Genomic DNA, 19,536 nt, shown 5'->3' on the forward strand with positions numbered 1-19,536 from the left:
ATCTATTGCTTTTGGGTCAGTATGTCATATACTGATGTCCTAACAATAGTACTCTAATCATCTCATCTGTTAAAAACATCACCTAATCACCATTGCATCTTTGTAAATATAAAATGTAGCTAAAAATTTCTGTGTAACATATTCTTAGGCACGGGAATACCTATGAATCATACCCCCCCAAAGAAGAACTAAAATTCTTGGTGGTAAAGTGGCTCAGTGGTTTGCACTGGAGTATCCAAAATCCATCCCTAGCAGTGGAATTTGCATTTTTCCCCAGCACACGTGTTATATGGATGGAAAGGAATGTTTACTCATTTTTGCAGGATCAATAGCAATATAAAAGACGCCCCCCCATCTGCTTATTGTTGATATCAAATGTTTGTGAGCCCACAGTTTGGTTCTGATAGAAGTTACACCCCATATGCTACATACTGGCACCCCGTCCAAAGTGTACCGCAGTCTTGTGCCCTGGAATATGCTCTTGGTTCCTCACAACCTGAACAAAATTCCAAGTTTAAAGATGGATGGATGTAGTCTTTATACAAAGGTTACATTTTTTCCTTTTGTCATTTGTAAATCATGTCCTTAAAAAGGAATTGTACCAATGACATCCAACATAAATACCGGTGAATTTTCATTCAGCGTAAAGATCTCGTTTTCAAACAGTCTGTAGGGGATCAGAACTTTAATTGTTTAATTGTAGCAATCATAATGATCATAATAAAAAAAACAATCACGACTTTAAAAAAAACTGGTTAGGTAGAATTTCTTTATGTACATTTTATCACAGAAGTCCGCCTGCCTACCCTTGCTTTCATTATTCTCTAAATATACTACCAGCACTCTGTAGTCTGTTCCCCCTTTGAGCTACTAAAACCATCCTTCCAGATTAAATTCTTCTCTAATAATTCATCTCTCCCCTTTCCAATCTTTCGGCCTCCTTGCCTCTCAGTGAAACTCACAATATTCTTTCACCCACTTAGGTAATCTACACCCCTGCTGTGTGCAACACGTCCCCCCCCCTCCCCCCATGGCCCCTATCGTACGCCTCTGCTGATTTCACAGCTCTCCTGATTCTCTTTCTTCAGAGCTTGATCGTCTCTCTCTTTCAAATGACAGTGACCTCTCCCGTCCTCGACCGAAATCCCTCCCCTTGGGCATTTCTGTGGATGGGGAGTCCTCCGTGCCCAGTGCCTGGCCTTCGCTGAGCCACTCTGCTTCCCTTTCTCCTCTCCTCTCCTTCCTTCTCTCCAGTGATGGTGACTGATCACTCTCCTTCAAGTGTGGGGATCTCTCTCTGGAAGATCTGAAAGACAAGATGGAAATTAGGCCAGCTCCTGCACGTCCCAGTAGACATCATTTCCTAAATAAGAGTCATAAAAATCTGTAATAAAAAGGATCACTGGTATTAAAGGCAATGCTTTATAAAGAGTAAACATGAATAATGCAGATAGCTTTGAATAACCATTTCCAAGTACAAGATGTGCTTGCTGACCCAGCAAACCCCACATGTGGATGTCAAAATCCTCTAAGGTTGTTGCAGATTAAGAAACCACATCTTAAATTCACTTAATCAGCACACAACCTACTGCCATTACTTTGGCTTACTGCAGAGATTATAACAGTCACAGTAACCTCAACCTGCTACGACACAGATATTTGCAAATACTCACGAACATAAACAAAACGAAAAGCATGTGACATACCTCTTCTTCTTGCTTCGGTGGGAGTGCGAGTGTGACCGGGAGCGATGTCTGTCCTTGTCCTTGTCCTTGTCCTTGTGCCTGTGCCTCCGCTCCCTCTCCCGCTCCCTCTCAGCTCCTTCTTCCTTTGAGCAAGAGGAGTGATGGCGTCGGCTGTGGTGGGAAGAGGAGCTCCTGCCATCCCTACAGAGGAAGAGGGACACAACTTAAGATGCATTTCGCGTCACGATATAAACTTTCATCATCTTTATGACACTGTGATGTTCTTGAAAATTCTTCTAAAACCCCCACGGCTCCACTGGCTTACCTCCTCTTTTCTCTATCTTTCTCCTTCTCACGTTCCCGGTCCCGATCCCTCTCTTTCTCCCGCTCCCACTCACGCTCTCTCTCTTCCTCTCGATCACGCTCTTCCCGTCTCCGGAGTCTCATCTGCATCTGCTTCTCAGACACGGTTTTCTGTTGATGCAGAAGAAAACAAGAACTTTCTGAGACCAAGAGCTTTGCCTCTCTACTTTTACAAAAATAGGAGACAGACTCAGTCAAGTACAATTAATTGTTACTAATGTTAGCATTGCGTCAATCCATGAGTTAATCTATGGATCACTGGATGTTTAGGTTCAGACACTGAATTTACCTTTAAATTTAACTCCACCTGTGAAACACTGACAACGTGCTCAAATCACACACAGCTTTTTCAGTAAGATACCATCCTTCCCCTCACCCTCAGTTTCTCGAGCTTCTCACGGATCTCAATGAAGCCCAAGTGAAGCTTTCCACCGAAATGGTCGGCAAGGCGACGGTCATTGTCATGGAGACCCAGGTAGGCAGAGCACACCTCACAGACCCGAAGCTTCTGCTGCTGGAAGCTTGAAGCAGGCATCGAGTTCCTGTATATATCCTAAAACGAAGAAAAACTGAAATTAAATGTGAACACTTTCCATTTATTATAAAATCTATCAAAATTATAATAAACCCACTGGACTCCCCTGTTTTCAGTTAAACAATGGTTCACTTTATATAAGATCTAAGACTGAGATCAATGCTAGCAGATGCGCACATCTGTTCCTGGCTGCTCTCAGAGTCGATCAGCACCTGGCCGAAGCCCTGGCTGCTCTCAGAGTCGATCAGCACCTGGCCGGAGCCCTGGCTGCTCTCAGAGTCGATCAGCACCTGGCCGGAGCCCTGGCTGCTCTCAGAGTCGATCAGCACCTGGCCGGAGCCCTGGCTGCTCTCAGAGTCGATCAGCACCTGGCCGGAGCCCTGGCTGCTCTCAGAGTCGATCAGCACCTGGCCGGAGCCCTGGCTGCTCTCAGAGTCGATCAGCACCTGGCCGAAGCCCTCACCTCGGCCTCCCTCTTCAGGGCCCGGGTCTTCTCCACCTTCTCCAGCACCTGCTGCGCCTCCTCCACGTTTCCCTCCCCGCCCAGCTGCTCAGCGCGGGCCAGCAGTTTGCCGATCTCCTCGTTCAACTCGTGCACTCGCTCCGCCTGCAAGTGGAATGGGAACGTAAGATTGGCCACTGCCCGCCCTGCACGTCGCTCGCAACCAGATGGCAGCAGCAGGGGAACATGGATGGAGCAGCTAAGGAGCATGTGTAGCAGGAACAGAGCTGGGGGCTCTAAGGTACGACGACAACCCGAGAGCGACACCTTAGCCGCGACTTCCGCACTGATCTCTTCCTGAGTTTCTGCCAGACGCTTCTTGGCTAGCTCTGTTCTCCGGTCACAGTCGGCGATGAAGGACTGCAGGTGCTCCGCAGCCTAAGGAAAAGTCACATGATAAACGAGGCAAGTCACACGAATGAAGGAAGAGGACACAGAGACGCGGTGACAGAATACAACGGTATGAGACACAGGAGTAAACCGAGAATTAAATACCGTAAGGGGACTAAAACTCACGTCAAGCTCAAAAAAGTACTCTTGCTGTTTGGAGGCGATCTCATAGTCAGCCCGGAGGGCCAGGTCATGAACCTTCATACACTCCCCCAGATCCATTCGCTGCACCATTCAAAGAACAAAACAAAATTCAGAATTAGAGAATGAATGTCACTCTTACTGCAGTATGCATCACTGCCTACAGCACCTAACTTAATAAAGAGGGTCATATCTTTTAGGACCCAAAACATCCATCCTCTACAAGCACTTATCCAAGGCACCATAATAATGGAGAGCCTGGATACTATCCCTGAAAATACAAAGCACAGACAGATACACCCTGGAGGATATGCCAGACCATAGCAGGGTGCATATCTACATATATAATAGGTAATATTCTTATACAAATGCACACTATATAGTGATATATGTGTGTTTGTGTGAATGCATGTAAGTCATGTCCCATAGCTTACTGACCGTGCCAGACAGGATGTCATGGGGACAGGATTCCAGAAGGTGACTCTTGCACACTCTCTCATCTGTGAATTTGATTCTCTGCCTCATGCTGTCCCCTGGAAGAAAACCACATACTTATTTCAACATCAAACGTTTATTTATGGCTCAGTGGTGTTCAGCGGTGTTTTTACATCTAAAACACAGAATTACACTGGAAATAAACCGCAGAAACTAATTTTTCACATAGTTTGTAGAACTGACACTTAAGATGAATAGTTATATTACAATACATTCCTTCGAAAAACATACTTTTCTTCACAGAATATTTCATGTTGTACTTTCCACGTGTCACTCAAATTTGCAAATACAGTTATCCACAGAAATTTGGGTGAACTCTCCATGTTCACCTATCACTAGCAGAATAAGTGATCGGTGGTCGTACTAACAAGCTTTTAGAAAAACTCTTATATTGGCCGGCCTCAGAGACCGATAATACAAACATTTTTGATTACCTGTCCTGGTGGGAAGGCATACCTCGCTTATATTAAGCTAGCAGATAGGCTCGTTACTCATAAAGAATGCCTGCAAGCTTGATGTCACTGATCACATTTTTTGCAGCACCCGCAACGCACCTCCATCGAAATAGTTAATGTAATACGGTGTAAAACGTGATGGGACTGACCGTCTCTTCCCGTGCCCATGAGCTGGTCCAGCATGGCCCGCATTTGCGCCTGTGCCGACATCTTCGCCCTTTCTGACAAGCCAAGCCACGCGCCGATTGTTGTACACAGAACGCGACGGGCCTACGGCTAGCCTGAAGCTAACTTTCCGGCTTCAAAAAATACAACTTTTTTTCTGGACGCTCGCAGCTTCACAGCTCCACGAATAAAGTTAGTTAACAAACTAACGCCGCTTTAGATATGCCCCACATAATCTATCTTTAATTTTGACGCCTCGGATTATACAAATTCGGCGTGCTCTTAGTATGACACCGACAGTGAGAACAGCTAACTTGCTAGCAATATACCAAAACTTTAAATATATTTTTTAAAGTAAAACGCACGTCTTGTTTTGATGGTACTTTTGTATTTCATTTATTATTCATTTTAATTCGTACACTAGCTATATATGAGATACTGCACTGTAATCTGCCCTCCTTTAGCCCCGTGCCTCCTGACTTTCCGCACTCGTGAGCGCGCTCTGCTCTATTTCGTTCGCTTCAGGAAGCTCTGCGCGCGTCCGCGCACCCAAAGTACCCTTACGTCACACCCACCTCTCATTACTATTAAACTATGTACCATAAAATAATGACTGACGAATAAATTATGTAGTATGCAACACGGGTTTGTATACAGATGTGTTGTGTATTAAGGTTATTTAAAATACGGATTTACTACTGAAAATAAACAGAGATATTGCCATTATGAGTGATAAAATCCGGTATGCCACTTCTTTTGATGCGCAAAACATTTGTGCGACACTTTCGTGTTTGACCAGAGCTAGAAAAACATTAAAGGTATTATCTGAGATCACAGCCTGGCTTAGTAATTAGTAATTTAAAAAAAAAATGGAATAGTTATGCGGTCAGAAAATGTAAAACTACGAGTCCCAGAATTCCACAAAAGGAGGCGTCCTTCATAGCGAATTAAAAACCGCTTTCTGGACTCAAATGACAGCCCGCATATCGTGACATTTCTATCCTTCTCTCTCTACGATGGCAGCAGCTCTTTCGCGAGCTCTTAAATTGCCTGGTAAGACTAAATTGTGCGTTCTGGAAAATGAATAAATTAGCCGTTTTGTTAGCTTTGCTACTCCACCCAACATTACAATTATTCAGCTAGTTTTGTATTTCCACGATGTGATGCTGTTAGCTTTCTATCTGCTTGCCACAATAGTCATTAATATAGCAATCAACAAGAAGGCTCAGTAACTATGATTTCATGATAATGCAATCGATATGTTTTACTCAAGTATGTTATTTTGTTCTGGGAAATGGCGGAAATATAGCTGGAAAATATTTTCAATTTTTTGTATATACAGTACGATGCAGTACTCGCTAGCTGTCCGTGACGCACCACGGGATTAGCGATGTCACACTCTGCTGTATAATATTTTCACATTATACATAGGCCTAATTATTTATTATAGTATTATATCAGATTGTATTATTTTATTTGTTGTTTTCACAGTATTCTTTTTAAGATATATTAGCCTAAATAACCGCGGAGTTATATTGTCTATCATGTTTTTATTTTCTGTAATTTTATTGTATTTTTATCTTCGTGCCACGACATACTTGTTATTATAAATCCATTATATTAATTTGAATGTGTTGTCAAAAAGACACTTTCACTGATGTTAGCAATATGGTGTGATTGCCTCACGAATATCAAAAGGTACAATAATCGAATTAATGTTTTTACAAAAACAAAACAAAAATGTATGTGTATCCCAGAAGGGACACGGAGAGGAAAAACTGGCTATTGAAAAACAAGAAAAACGTGAATTTTTGCGAGATCTCGCAAAGTTGGGGTGGTCTTTTGCGAGATCTCGCAAAAGTTCTCGTTTTTCTTGTTTTTCAATAGCCAGTTTTTCCTCTCCTCTTGCGAGAAATACTGTTTAACATGTCTTTTCCATTTAGGGAAAAAGGGCTCAGAGCTTGGAGAATACGATCCCCTCACCCAGGCTGACAGTGAGGATGAGAGTGAGGAAGATGACCTGGTCCTCAATTACCCTCGCAATGGGCTGGGCAGGGGCAACTGTATGGGCTCAGGCACGACAGACATGCGTGGCGGTAGGGTAGGAAGGCTTATGGAAGATGAAGATGATGTGGATGAAGGGGACGAAGATGAGGAGGAGTGGAGGGAACAACATCTCAAGAAGAACCGTCAGGAAAGAGACGACCTGAAGAGCAGGCAGTACTGGAGTCAGAGGGAGGGCCGTGATCTTGGGTTCCAGGATGGTGGGGGGGCAGGGTCCACTCGTGCTGGCGGGCTTGGTTTGGACTCAGGATCTGACCCAGAGGCAAAGAGGATTCGGATGAGAGGGGCGATCCGCACCACAGTTTTCCTGGTTCCACTTTGCTGTGCTGTATTACTGGTGCTGCTCTGTGCTTTTCTATTGCCCTGCCAGCAGGGGGAGTTGAATGGGATACCACAGTGGGAAACCGGATTAGGGGAAGTAGGTGAGTAAATAATAGTCTGTTTTAGTACTGATCCAATAATAAGTATGTTAAGAGTGACTGCAGCAAAGCACAGCGGCGGGGAAGTCCTGACTTTTACACTAGTCACTGTTGGACTGCTCTGACGACCAGTGTTATTAAGTATGGCAACTCAGTGCAAGAATTTTTTTTTTTTTTTAAACTAAAGGTACGTTTTTCCCACATCCAGGTGTTAACTCACCCCCTCTAGCATTGTGGGACGTGGACAATGACACCATTGAAGATGTGTTAGTGTCAGTCACTCAGCTGACCAATGACAGCCGGCTGGGAGGCCCTCAGGGCAACAGCAAAGGTATTTCTGAGCGTTTGCACGCCGACTTGTGATTAAAACAAAAAGGAAGGTCGATTATACAGTTAGAAATCCTTGTTGCTCACCGATTTTTCTCTCCGTCAGAGCATAGCGTGGCCGCGGTATCTGCTGTCCGGGGGAACGTGCTGTGGAAAACGGGCCTGAAGGAACCGGCTTTGTCCATCCAGTGCGGGATGCGTCCACAGGCTCGCCCTGTGGCCCCACCACGCAGGACATTCCCACAGCGGCAGTCTGTCTCGGGGCCAGCGGGCCAGGGCCGGGGTCCCATCTGCCTAGTGACTGGCTCGGCCCATCTCAGCGCCCTTGATGCCGCCACTGGTTAGATCATGGCTATACTGGTTTACATACCTGCCTTTTCCATCACTTTTGACCTCTGCTTGCATGTTTACGTTCACACTGGGTTGGTGTTACGGAACTATGAGAGAATGTTATGTTGAAGGCAAAGCAGGTTTGTTCATATAGCAGATGCAAGGCAATTCAGAGTGCAGTATTTGATAAGGTAGCATCGTCACCCTAATTGAGGATTGTGTAAAAAAATGAAACCCTTGTGATGCTTGGTGACACCAGGAAAAAGGACAAATGACTGACTGAGCTGCCTCACTTAAAACCTGACAGCCTTGATCTCAGATCAGCTGTAGTAGCTTCCCAGCAATGACCATCACCCAGCTTAATGTCTTACTCACCCCCCAGGTAAGATGCTGTGGACTGTATCCCCGGGACAGATAGTGTCCCAGGTGGTGTCTGTGCCAGATCTCACTGGAGACGCCGTTCCAGATCTTCTCATTGCTGCCCTACCCGCTGACCAGGTGGGCCCAGACCCCGGCGTCCATGACACTTCCACTAATCACTGCACGGATCAGTATAGACAAGTTGTTTCAAAATGCTCACAAGAGCTTCATTTGTTCTGTCTTAACACTGGTGGCTGAAGCATGTATTATTTCAGGTGCATTACGTCAAGTCGTTGTCGTATACTGCACAGGAGTCACTGTAAACCTTTTTATTTTCATGCTTTGCATGATGTTCTGTCTATATAATTTCTTTGAGATTAATTCTCTCTTTTGCTACCATTTGCACTTGCATGCTTGGCTCGTCCAGACATGTACTCCACCGTTCGGCTAAAAATTAACACCCTTTTTTGTCTTAGGCGTCTGATCTTTCGCTACTGCTACTGTCGGGGGTGTCCGGCGGGCCTATTGGACACCCGGTAACCTTTAACGTCACTACTCAAGGCAAACTCATTGGGCCTGAACTGCATGTGACCAAGCAGCGAGCGTACTACATTCTCTTTGGACTGGGTGAGGAAGCCCATGGCTCTGCTCCTCAGCTTGTCTTCAGGCAGGAGGCGTGTGGTGGATGTCCTTCCCATGTCCCATCATCCCACACCCAACGTGCCACTTAACACGTCCTTTCTGACGCTAAAAATATTACGTCATGAACTTCTGGTACAAAAATGGGACAATATTTTTTTGTTGAATCGCCAAAACAAAGGGTTATACTCAGGGATGCACATAAATGATGTCAAGCACATGTTTGCCACATACAGCAGTAGACATGGAAGTTTTTTGTCACGACACTTGTAAATAATGATAAATACACTGCCTGGCCAAAAAAAAGGTCGCCATTTGAATTCGTATCAGCAAATACTTTAGAGTCAATGACTGGATCACTATTACAGCCCAGCAACATGCAGCTGAGAACCTGAATCTACTGAATGGCCAGGTTACACCTCCATCCATCATCAATGGATTTTTTCTTCCCTGTTGGCATGGGCATATTCCAGGACAAGAAGGCTAGGATTCACTGGGTTCGAATTGTCAAAGAGTGGTTCAGGAAGCTTGAGGAATCATTTTCACGCGTGACTTGGTCACCACAGAGTTGAAGGTCTCTGGGATGTGCTGAAGGAGGCTTTATGGAGTGGTTCAACTCACTTTGTCAAAACAGGATCTCGGTGAGAAATGCATGCAAATCTGGATGAAAATAAAGCGTGAGATGTTGCATAAGCTTGTGGAAACAATGCCATGACAAACGTGCGCCATAATCAAAGCTAAAGGCGGTCCAACGAAAAATTCAAATGGCAACTTTTTTTTTTGGCTGAGTAGTGGACTTTCTTGATTCTTGGGTCAGGACATTGCTGAAGGATGTGCAGACATGCCAATGCTGGGCTTGAACTGGTGACCTTCTGATCACAAGCACAGAGGGTTAGCCCACTGAGCCACACACTGCCCCTGAAGAGACACCCACCTCCAAGCCACATGCTCAGACCACTAATCTATGCAGCAGCCATGTTCCATCAAGAAATTACTGTCCATTTTAACCTTCGTACTGCAAATGCAGTATGTGTTAGTTGGATGAAGGTTAAAATTCAGTTATTGTCAAAAAAAGCACAAATGCACGTAATTATGCATTTGCTCTGTTACGACAAAAAGTGCCGTGTGCCTCATTTTATACGGTGCACTTGTGTGCATTCCTGAGTATATTATTTCCTACTTCCTTTTGTTCCCTTAAATTAGTTCAGACTTCTTAACAACACAGTACTTTCCCGGCATCGGACAGTTAATTTGGCATTTTCGCAGCAAGCAGGGTGTGTTTTGAAGGATCTGTCTGGCCAACCCCCAGGCACCGTGGAAGCAGTGTGGCTCACAGACATTTACACCCAGGCCACCAGCAATGCACCTAGCAGGACCAAAGTCTCTCCTGCCCTGAGAGTCAAGGAGCCCAGCTGGGAGAAGATGCACAAGCCCAACTCCTCCCTTATACACATCTCCAGGTAATGCTTTCCTTCCCCCCGGTCCGGTCCGTCATTCAGGCTAAACCACAGGTCCATTTCCTCACTGTCCTGCTGTTCTCAGATCAGTTTTTCTTGAGCTTTACCAGAGAGCATAATAGATTATGGGTGTCTCTCAATATGCGTACCTGGCTGTACTTGTATTCTCATGTACCCATTTCACTCCTCTTCCATTGCCGAAGACCAGTTCCAATACTCAGAAACAGAAGTACAGAGGACGGTAAAAATCCTCGGATGTCATTCTCGCCCCAAATGTCAAGGATGTATAGTTTGCATCCTCACCAAACTAGAACAATCCCATGATTCATTGTGTCCCAAGTTCGTTCTTGGGAGGCAAGACAGCAGGCCGCTCTTGCCAAGACCACAAGTGCGATCTTTGCGTTCTTGGTATTGAGAAACACCTTATATTTGACACAGTGGTTGTTTTCTAAGTTTCTATATTTCCCACCTGTTCTGTATTTTCAGTGGCCCCGATCAGGTTGACTTCTTCCTCCCCATGGCAGCTGGGTTGTGTAGCAACCACAACAACCTGTACTTTCAGTTTGACATGAATGCCAGTAGCAGCAACTGGGTCGTGGTTTACGGCTCCAGCAGGCTGTCAGTGCTGAAAGAGCAGGATGCCCAAACAGAGTGGATGGTCAGCACCGCAGCCATACAGAGGTGGGTAAGATGGCAGGTAACAGATGGACAGCATAGTGAAGGGTGGACGAGAGGCTGCAGAAGGTCTTGGGGAGTATGAAGGTCAATCAGGGGAGTCTGATTTCCCTAAAGGGCGATTTTTGTCTCTTCTAGCCGTCCAACGCCAGGCTACTTCAATGGAGATCGAATACCAGACCTTCTGATCCAGCAGTCTGCTGGTCCAGGAGTCAGAAAGGTATCACATGTCCCTCTGCATGCCAGAACTGGTATCCTTCCCAGGTGCCTCCGCCGTGTGACAGTCAGCTGTCTGCTTTTGGCTTCCAGGTGCAGGTCATCGATGGCGCGAGTGGGCAGAACCTTTGGGAGGCAGAGTTTGCGTGTCCGCGTTTACACCTGGAGGGATCCTCGCTCTTGACCAGCTCTGGCCAGTCGGCTTTCCTGTTCTGGGCCGGTGACATCCAGCAGCCTCAGAACCTCTCCAGAGCAACGGTGAGTAGGCAGATGAGCATCACAGTCCTATAACACTTATTCAGAAGGTATCAGAATGAACATTTAGTGGGTATAATGGTCAACTCCCATCTCCATGGTTGATGCACATTGCATGTTGCCCCCCCCCCAAGAACTAGCACTGGATAAATGGTCGGATGCATGACCAGTATGTATGCCTATTTAAGGAAGGACCATTAGTATGTAAGTCAGGATATGAATAGATCTCATATGTGCAGTAGCTATCCCCATGGTATTTAAGTCTATAGCTCATTCTATTTTGAGTCTGTGTATGATGTGACTCCATCCATGTAGCACCTGCTTGTCTAATTCAAGGTCATGGTGGGTCAATAACAGGTAGGGAATAACTGGGTGCCAACCCATCGCAGGGTACACACACACTCCATTCACACACACACACACAACTTCTTGTCAAACAAGATGGCGGCGCCCTAAGTCACAGCCCCCTCTCTGGGTCCAACGCTTTGGTGCAAAAGTGTGGTTACAGTCGACTTTCACACCACATATTTGCTCACATGTGTATCAGAACAACTGGTGCACATGTCTGTCACCGCCAGACCCTGCTAAAACTAAGACAGCAACAGGAAAATAACCTTGAGGATGGAGTGCTGGACAAGCTATGCAATCTCGGTTTGCTAGAAGGGCCAGGCCCTCAGACCGCAGGGTCGTCTGATGCCACTGGCTGGGGGAGTGGAAATCGCACAAGGAAGCGGAATCGCAGCAAGCGGACAGGGGTCCAGCTATCCTTTCCATCGTACTCGCCAATGTTCTTTCGCTGGGCAATAAACTGGAATACCTAGCTTGAGTTCAGAGATTACTGTGTTTTTGTTTTTATGGAGACATGGCTCAGCGATGACGGACTACAGATAACTGGCTTGCTAATGTTTTGTTTAGACAGAAACGCACTCTGACCGGTAAGACACTAGGAGGGGGGCTTGTGTGTCTACATTAACGCAGAATGGTGTAGGAATGCTGTGCAGGTCTCTAGCTACTGCTCAGCGCTGCAGTGTTTCTGACTGCTAGATGTAGACCAGTTTATTTACCACGCAAATTCACCACCATGCTCGTAGTTGCAGGATATATCCCATCCAGTGCTAACGCCAGCAACGCACTGGCTGAACTTTAAGGAGCCATCAGTGAGCTACAAAACACCCACCCAGACAGACTGTTTATTGTTGTTTCAACCATGCAAATCTCAAGTCAGTTCTACCCAAATATCATCAGTCCATCATCATGCACTCCAACCAGAAACCATAGATGACTGCAGAGTTGCGCGCGGTGCTGAGAACCAGAGACACTGCCTCCAGGTCAGGTGAGAAGAACAAGGGCCAACCTGTCCTGGGCCATCAGAGCGGCAAGGTGTGCACATGCTCAGAGAATCCAGTCATTTCCAAGACATTGGGGACGTATGATGCATGTGGCAGGGAATCTGGGCCAACTACAGGACATCTACACCTGCCTGTGATGATGAGGCCTCCCTTACAGATGCGCTGAATCACTTCTATGCACGATGTGAGGAGAACTCATGGACATCTTCAATATCTCTCCGAGTACCACTGTCGTTCCAACGCGTCAGTCAGTACAATCATCTCTGTGCCAAAAAAGTGTTCAGTATCCTGCCTCAATGACTACCATCCCATCGCACACCCACATCAGAAGTGCTTCAAGAGGCTCGTCATGAGGTACATAATATCACAGCTGCCCCCTTCACTGGACCCCCTGCAGTTTGCGTATCGTCCCAACCACTCAGCGGATGATGCCATCACCACCACCCTTCACCTGGCCCTCACCCACCTGGACAAAAAACATACCTATGTGAGAATGCTGCTCATAGACTTCAGATCACCGTTCAACACAATCATTGTTCAGCATCTGATAGGAAAATTGAGACTACTGGGCTTCTCTCTGCAGCTGGATCCTGGACTTCCTGACTGGGAGACTTCAGTCAGTCAGGATTGGGAGAAACATCTCCAGTACCACCACCATGAGTACAGAGACCCCCTAGGGCAGGGGTCTCCAACTCCGGTCCTGGAGAGCTACTATCCAGTAGGTTTTCTGTCCCACTTGGCTTCTGATGAGCCACACCTGCTCCTGGTATTCACCTGAGAACAGGTGTGGCTCATCAGAAGCCGGGTAGGATAGAAAACCTACTGGACGGTAGCTCTCCAGGACCGGAGTTGGAGACCCCTGCCCTAGGGCTTTGTGCTCAGCCTTCCGCTGTTCATGCTGTTGACCCATGACTATGCAGCAAGGCACAACTCAAACCACACCATTAAGTTCGCTGATGACACAACTGTGGTGGGTCCGATCAGTGGGAACAACGGCTAATGGACTGGTCTGGAACCAGCAACCTGCCTCTGAATGTTGACAACACAAAATTGATGGTTGCTGACTTCAGAGGGCAACTGTGACCACTCTCCGCTGAACATCAATGGATCCTCAGTGGAAATCTTCCAGAGCACCAAGTTCCTTGGTGTTCACATCATTGAGAACTTCACATGGACCCTCAACACCAGCTCCATTGCCAAGAAACCCAAGCAGCATCTCTATTTCCTGCGGAAACTGAGGAGACCCCACCTCCCCCCTCCAGTTCCATGTTCCACAGAGGGACAATCGAGAGCACCCTGTGTAGCTGCATCACGGCTTGGTACAGGAATTGCTCCGCTTTGGACTTCAAGACCCTACAGAGGATAGTGAGGACAGCAGAAAAGATCATCAGGGTCTCTCTCCCCTCTGTCACATCATCGGGGTCTCTCTCCCCTCTTTCACATCATCGGGGTCTCTCTCCCCTCTGTCACATCATCGGGGTCTCTCTCCCCTCTGTCACATCATCGGGGTCTCTCTCCCCTCTGTCACATCATCGGGGTCTCTCTCCCCTCTTTCACATCATCGGGGTCTCTCTTCCCTCTGTCACATCATCGGGGTCTCTCTCCCCTCTCTCACAGACACATCACACTGTTGCTATTGTTAGCAGTTATTTAGTTATTGCTATGTACCACAATCTTGCATTTTTTACACAATTCTTCTGCTAGAACACAGTGTCTGTCATAATACTGTATTCTTTCAAACTAGTACTGTTTTTGTCAACTGCACTGTATGTTGTATTGCCCTGTAATATTGTATTGTTGCTCTTGTGTTCATCTTGCACGCTCTCTCAATTTGCTCTCCTTGCACTCTATATAGTTCTGTCCTGCCTGCACTTGTGCAGTCTTGTGTTTTTTCTATTTTTGTTCTTTGTGTTGCACCATGGTCCTGGAAGAACAATGTTGCATTTCACTGTGTGCATGGCTGAAATGACAGTAAACCTACTTGACTTGACAAGCACACCTAGGGGCAATTTGGTAACTCCAGTTAACCACAGCATGTTTATGGACTGTGGGGGGAAACTGGAGAACCCAGAGGAAACCCCACAGCAACATGGGGAGAACATGCAAACTCCACACACATGGATCCGAGGCAGGGTCTTCAACCCTGGTCCCAGAGGTGTGAAGCAACAGTGCTGACCACTGCACCACCCCAGATGGGAACTGAGAATTCATATATCTATCTTGATTCCTGTTCTGCAGCCCTCTCCAGCGGCGTCCCCGGCTGATCCAGTCCTCCGAAAACTGTACCTGCTGCACCCCGCCTACCCCACAATCCTCGCGGAGCTTACGAGTACAACAGACACCATTCTCACTGCCGCAGGTGACAAATTCACCTCAACCATGCAGCATTTAAAGCACCTGGTCACAGAAATCACTGTACGCCTATGCTATATAAACAGACTAATTAAAGACAGCTACACTGGTAAACTGGTCTTTTGCTGTCAGGAAGCCAACACAGCCAGATACTTCCTTTCTTTTCCTCTCTTCATGGCCTCAGTTGAAGTACAGCCCGAGGGCCTGAATTATTAGCCGCCAGCTGTGGTCAATTGGAGTTTCCACGGGGCAATGCCAGGCACTGCCCTTTATTGCTGGCATGGCGATGTCACCACTGTGGCCAAATCCTCACACATTATATTGCCTGATATAGTGTATTTTCTTATGTTACAACATAAACTGAAGGTGCCAGTGTTCCCAGCATAGGAAGTGTTCATTTCACAGTGCCATCTCCCACAGGATCTCTTGTTGAATTCCTTTTCTCTAACAGCTATATTATTTTACTCCCTGTGTCAGTATACTGACACTACGAACATCGATCTCTCTTTATTTCTCTCTGTGTCCCTCAGTGAGTTACCAGGAGCAACAGAAAGACGCGTCCTATGTCACGGTCTCCTCACGGCACCCGCCAGCAGACCCCAAGCCTGACGCTCAGGTGGTCAAACGCATGAGGGTAAAGGCCTTGATCACGGACGGCCGCACCCTGCGGCTGGGCGAGCCCCGGCACACCGGCCAGTCCCTCAGGCCTGGGGATTTCGAGATAAACAAATTCTTCAGGCAGCTTTCTTTTCGTCCACATCAGGTAAAGACAAAGGAAATCTGTGGTCTTGAAAGGTTGAAATATGGGAGGGTCATGTAGGGTTTTATGTTACATAGCTGTACGTCACCAGAGCCAGGAAGAGTGGTGCTGTACTGAGGGAGTATTGTTTTAGTGTGGGGGTGACAGTGTCGTTTCTACCCACATGCAGTGACCAGTGACATGTTCCTGGGCCCACTCTGCGTCACCATGGAGCAGCGCGTGAGAACCGCAGAAGGGGTGGAGTATCGTTTTCACTGGATTAAGCAACCACAAATCTCACCCACAAAATGTGATTTTTTTTTTGTTTCCTAGCTATTTGTACAGACTACTGGACATGGGATAATTGTTCTTAGAAATGTTAAGGTTTTATTTGTAAGGAATTTGTTTTATTTATTTATGCTCTGTCTCTGCATAGCATATGAAATGTTTCATCATTTACAAAGACAGCACTGATATGTTAGGCTTCACCACTACAATTTCACTAGAAAGCACAAAAAATGCATGTCTGTTTGAACGCATTTGGGACACATTCCAACACTGGTCAAAAGCTTTTTAAACAACACTTTAGTAACAGACTTGGTTGAATTAATTCATATAGTACATTAACAGTGATGTTCTCCTTGAGAAGCATGTCTTTGCTTTTATTTCTCTTTGCTGCTCTGTGTAGGTCTGGCTTGTGTGGTACAAGACAAGTGTGCTACTGATCAAGTACATAGATATGTGAATGGCTATATATTTACTGGTCATCTAATTTATTCTAAGGACGTTATTTTGTCATATTATTTTACAGCATCTTAGAGTAATAACAGAATGTCACGTGACTGGAAAATTCGATAATCTCAAAGTACACTCAGACAGCCAAGGAACAAGGGCATAACGTAGTCCCTGATTTGGGCTACTCAGATTAACCACTTCGATCATATTTACAGTGCTATATGATATGAACAATGCGTGTCCGAAGCACTGCTAATGATACTGTAGCGTTTGGCAGACCGAAGCATTGCGGTGGAGGCGAGAAACTAGGAGGTTTGATTTAAGGGGAAGGAATGCCCTGTTATTAAGCCCTTAAAAGGATAAACACAGACACCAAACAACCACTGGCAACCCATAACGAGGAAACACAGGGAGGTCTGATGCTGGACTGTAAGGTACACACACAGTGGGTAAGTTCTGCAATGGGTAAAGATTCGCGAGGATCAGACAGCATTCATTCACGACAGGCAAGGGTACACACGACAATCGGGTGCACAGAACAGGGGCTATATAGAAGGCTCACGATTATACTGGGAAATGCTAATAGGCGCCGCTATGCAGAGCCATCTCACCGGCGCTATACTGCCCCCCCCTTAAAGTTCGACCGTCCCGGCAACCACACCCAGTCCGCACCTCAACTTTGAAACAAGTCCCAGTGGTCCGGTGGCAGCCGCTGGTGTGTTTCTGATCCACTTGGAAGCATTGGTGAGGCTGAGGAGACCGGGAGGCTGGCTGATGCTGGGCTGCTGGCAGGCACTGGCATTGCAGGTACCCCCAGGTGCAGACCCTTCCCCTTACGTGGCTTAGAGGGAACTGTGGGGTTACTATTATTTAAAGTGGCAGCTTGAAAATGACTACAGGCAACTGTAAAATGTCATAAGGCAGCACTGGGGATTGGGGACTCTTTAAAAAACAGATGTGTGTGTTTTTTGGCTGGAGAAGAACTGCAATAAATAGTTCACGTCTTCTCAACAGATGAACTCACGTGTGTTACTTTCAATAACACGACATGGTGTCAAAAGTCCTCTCAGGAGGAACTGATAAGGCAAAGGGCTGCCCGAAAAGACAACTTCAACAGAAGGGTTCTGAAAAATACACCTGACCGAAGATTGAGTTACAACCTTTAAAACACCATTCGGCTAATACTGCTAAGGACATCTGCCGTTTGGAATTGCTTCTGCGCCTGAGCATTTTCAAGAGAGGGTGGTGACTTAGGTCACAGGGGGTCTCAAGGGGGTTGTCTGCCATGTTAATGATCGACTACATGCAGCACTGGGAAAGATCCAGAAGGCGGGCATCACCCTGAACATTGACAAGTGCCACCTGTAAAAACAAGAGGTGACATTTTGGGGTCATGTGATTCCCTCCAGAGGCATTAGCCCTGATGTGGGGAAAACAGAGACCCATCAGGAAAATGAAAGAGCCTACAAATCTGAGCGGGCTGAGGAGCTGCCTTGGCACGGTCAGTCAGCTTGGGAAGTTTATCCCACAACTTGCTGAGAAAGACAAGCCTTTGCGAGATCTCCTGCCGAAGAACTGCTGGCTGTGGGACTGCGAACGTGTAGAAACTTTTAATGGGCTGAAAGAGGCACTGGTTTCCCCCTGGTGTTACTTACTGTATGTCTGACCCGAACAGAGACTGCAAGGTGTCGGCAGATGCATCGTCATACGGCTTAGGTGGTGTGCTGCCGCTGCAAAAATGGGAGGCAGCGTGGAAGCCTGTAGCCTATGTGTCGCGATCTCGCACACAGACAGAGCAGAAATATGCACAGATGGAGAAAGAGGCATTGGGCTTGACCTGGGCCTGTGATAGGTTCAGGAACTTCCTCATCGGCAAACTTTTCCTGTTGGAAACTGATCACGATCCACTAGTAAGTCTCCTGGGGTCACAAGCATTGGATGCCCTCCCTCCACATATTCAGCATTTTCACATCGGTTAATGCATTACTCCTACTCCATTGCTCAAGTGCCAGGGAAATATTTGTGGACAGCAGACACACTGTCACATGCACCGGTGAAGAGGAGCGTGGCTCCTGATGAAAACAAATTCTTTGAAGAGACAAACATATATGTGGACATGGTCAAGGGAAACTTGCTAGTGAAAGCCACATACCTGAATGAGCTTTAACTGGAGCTGGAGAGACAGTGTGTATGCACACGTGATGCAGTTATGCAAACAAGGCTGGCCAGCGCACTGCATCTGTGAGCCAGTGCTTAGGCTGTACTGGGCAAAATAGACCTACCTCAAGGTTAAAGATCGGCTTTTGCTGAGGGGAACTCGACTAGTCATCCCCTCAACCATGAGAAATGATGTACTTGCCAAACTGCATGAGGGTCACCAGGGTGTAGTGAAATGCAAGGAGCGTGCACGACTGTCAGTATGGTGGCCAGGCCCGAGTCAGCAGCTAAACGAATTGGCCCTAAATTTCCGAATATGCTGCAAAAAAAGACAGAACCACAAAGAATCACTGATACCCACAGAATACCCAGAGCACCCATGGCAGAAGCTGGGGGTTAACTTGTTTATACTGGAGAGAAAGACCCATCTGCTGGTGGAGGACTTCACATTGAGATACTGTATACAGCAGAGATGACAATAAAGTTCACTTTGATAGGTGCAGATTGCTCTATTAACTCTCTCAGGATCTACAGATGTTAAAGTCCATCTGAAATCAATTTTTGCACAGCATGGCATTTTGAGACACTGATGACAGATAATGGGCTGCAGGTCACTGGAACGTCCTTCACAGCATTTGCCCAGTCATACGGCTTCTGATAGCACTCCGAAATTTCCCCAAAATAATGGCGAAGCTGAACATGCAGTAAAGGCCGTGAAGGATCTCCTCAAA

At 46.5% G+C, this 19,536-nt stretch overlaps 2 protein-coding genes across 2 annotated transcripts; one reads left to right on the forward strand and one right to left on the reverse strand.

Moving 5' to 3' along the window:
- Positions 1-668: 668 nt before the first annotated feature.
- On the reverse strand, positions 669-5,255 carry LOC111853230 (putative RNA-binding protein Luc7-like 1). Its single transcript, XM_023829935.2, has 9 exons — positions 4,716-5,255; positions 4,055-4,149; positions 3,602-3,700; positions 3,353-3,463; positions 3,047-3,190; positions 2,425-2,601; positions 2,011-2,159; positions 1,707-1,886; positions 669-1,306 (listed from the first exon to the last, which is right to left on the reverse strand). Exons 1-9 carry the CDS (start codon positions 4,774-4,776, stop codon positions 1,060-1,062), a joined length of 1,263 nt encoding a protein of 420 aa, XP_023685703.2. The 5' UTR covers positions 4,777-5,255; the 3' UTR covers positions 669-1,059.
- A 394-nt stretch (positions 5,256-5,649) lies between these two features.
- Positions 5,650-17,663, forward strand: fam234b (family with sequence similarity 234 member B). The gene is made up of 13 exons (XM_072704929.1): positions 5,650-5,784; positions 6,675-7,217; positions 7,423-7,545; positions 7,648-7,881; positions 8,254-8,369; positions 8,708-8,858; positions 10,180-10,330; positions 10,814-11,008; positions 11,141-11,222; positions 11,312-11,476; positions 15,061-15,181; positions 15,705-15,937; positions 16,104-17,663. Exons 1-13 carry the CDS (start codon positions 5,748-5,750, stop codon positions 16,104-16,106), a joined length of 2,154 nt encoding a protein of 717 aa, XP_072561030.1. The 5' UTR covers positions 5,650-5,747; the 3' UTR covers positions 16,107-17,663.
- Positions 17,664-19,536: the final 1,873 nt, after the last annotated feature.

The sequence above is a fragment of the Paramormyrops kingsleyae genome, chromosome 22 (genome assembly GCF_048594095.1).
Source record: "Paramormyrops kingsleyae isolate MSU_618 chromosome 22, PKINGS_0.4, whole genome shotgun sequence".
Taxonomy (NCBI): domain Eukaryota; kingdom Metazoa; phylum Chordata; class Actinopteri; order Osteoglossiformes; family Mormyridae; genus Paramormyrops; species Paramormyrops kingsleyae.

What these genes read in the sequence shown, in the direction of transcription:
- LOC111853230 (XM_023829935.2), bottom strand. Translation starts at nt 4,776, where the DNA reads ATGTCGGCACAGGCGCAAATGCGGGCCATGCTGGACCAGCTCATGGGC. An exon ending in CCCTGAAGAGGGAGGCCGAG is followed by an intron (nt 2,602 to 3,046) that starts GTGAGGGCTTCG and finishes TCTTCGTTTTAG; the next exon opens with GATATATACAGGAACTCGAT. An exon ending in CACCGAAGCAAGAAGAAGAG is followed by an intron (nt 1,307 to 1,706) that starts GTATGTCACATG and finishes CTTGTCTTTCAG; the next exon opens with ATCTTCCAGAGAGAGATCCC.
- fam234b (XM_072704929.1), top strand. Translation starts at nt 5,748, where the DNA reads ATGGCAGCAGCTCTTTCGCGAGCTCTTAAATTGCCTG. An exon ending in CGCCCTTGATGCCGCCACTG is followed by an intron (nt 7,882 to 8,253) that starts GTTAGATCATGG and finishes CTCACCCCCCAG; the next exon opens with GTAAGATGCTGTGGACTGTA. An exon ending in TCCCTTATACACATCTCCAG is followed by an intron (nt 10,331 to 10,813) that starts GTAATGCTTTCC and finishes CTGTATTTTCAG; the next exon opens with TGGCCCCGATCAGGTTGACT.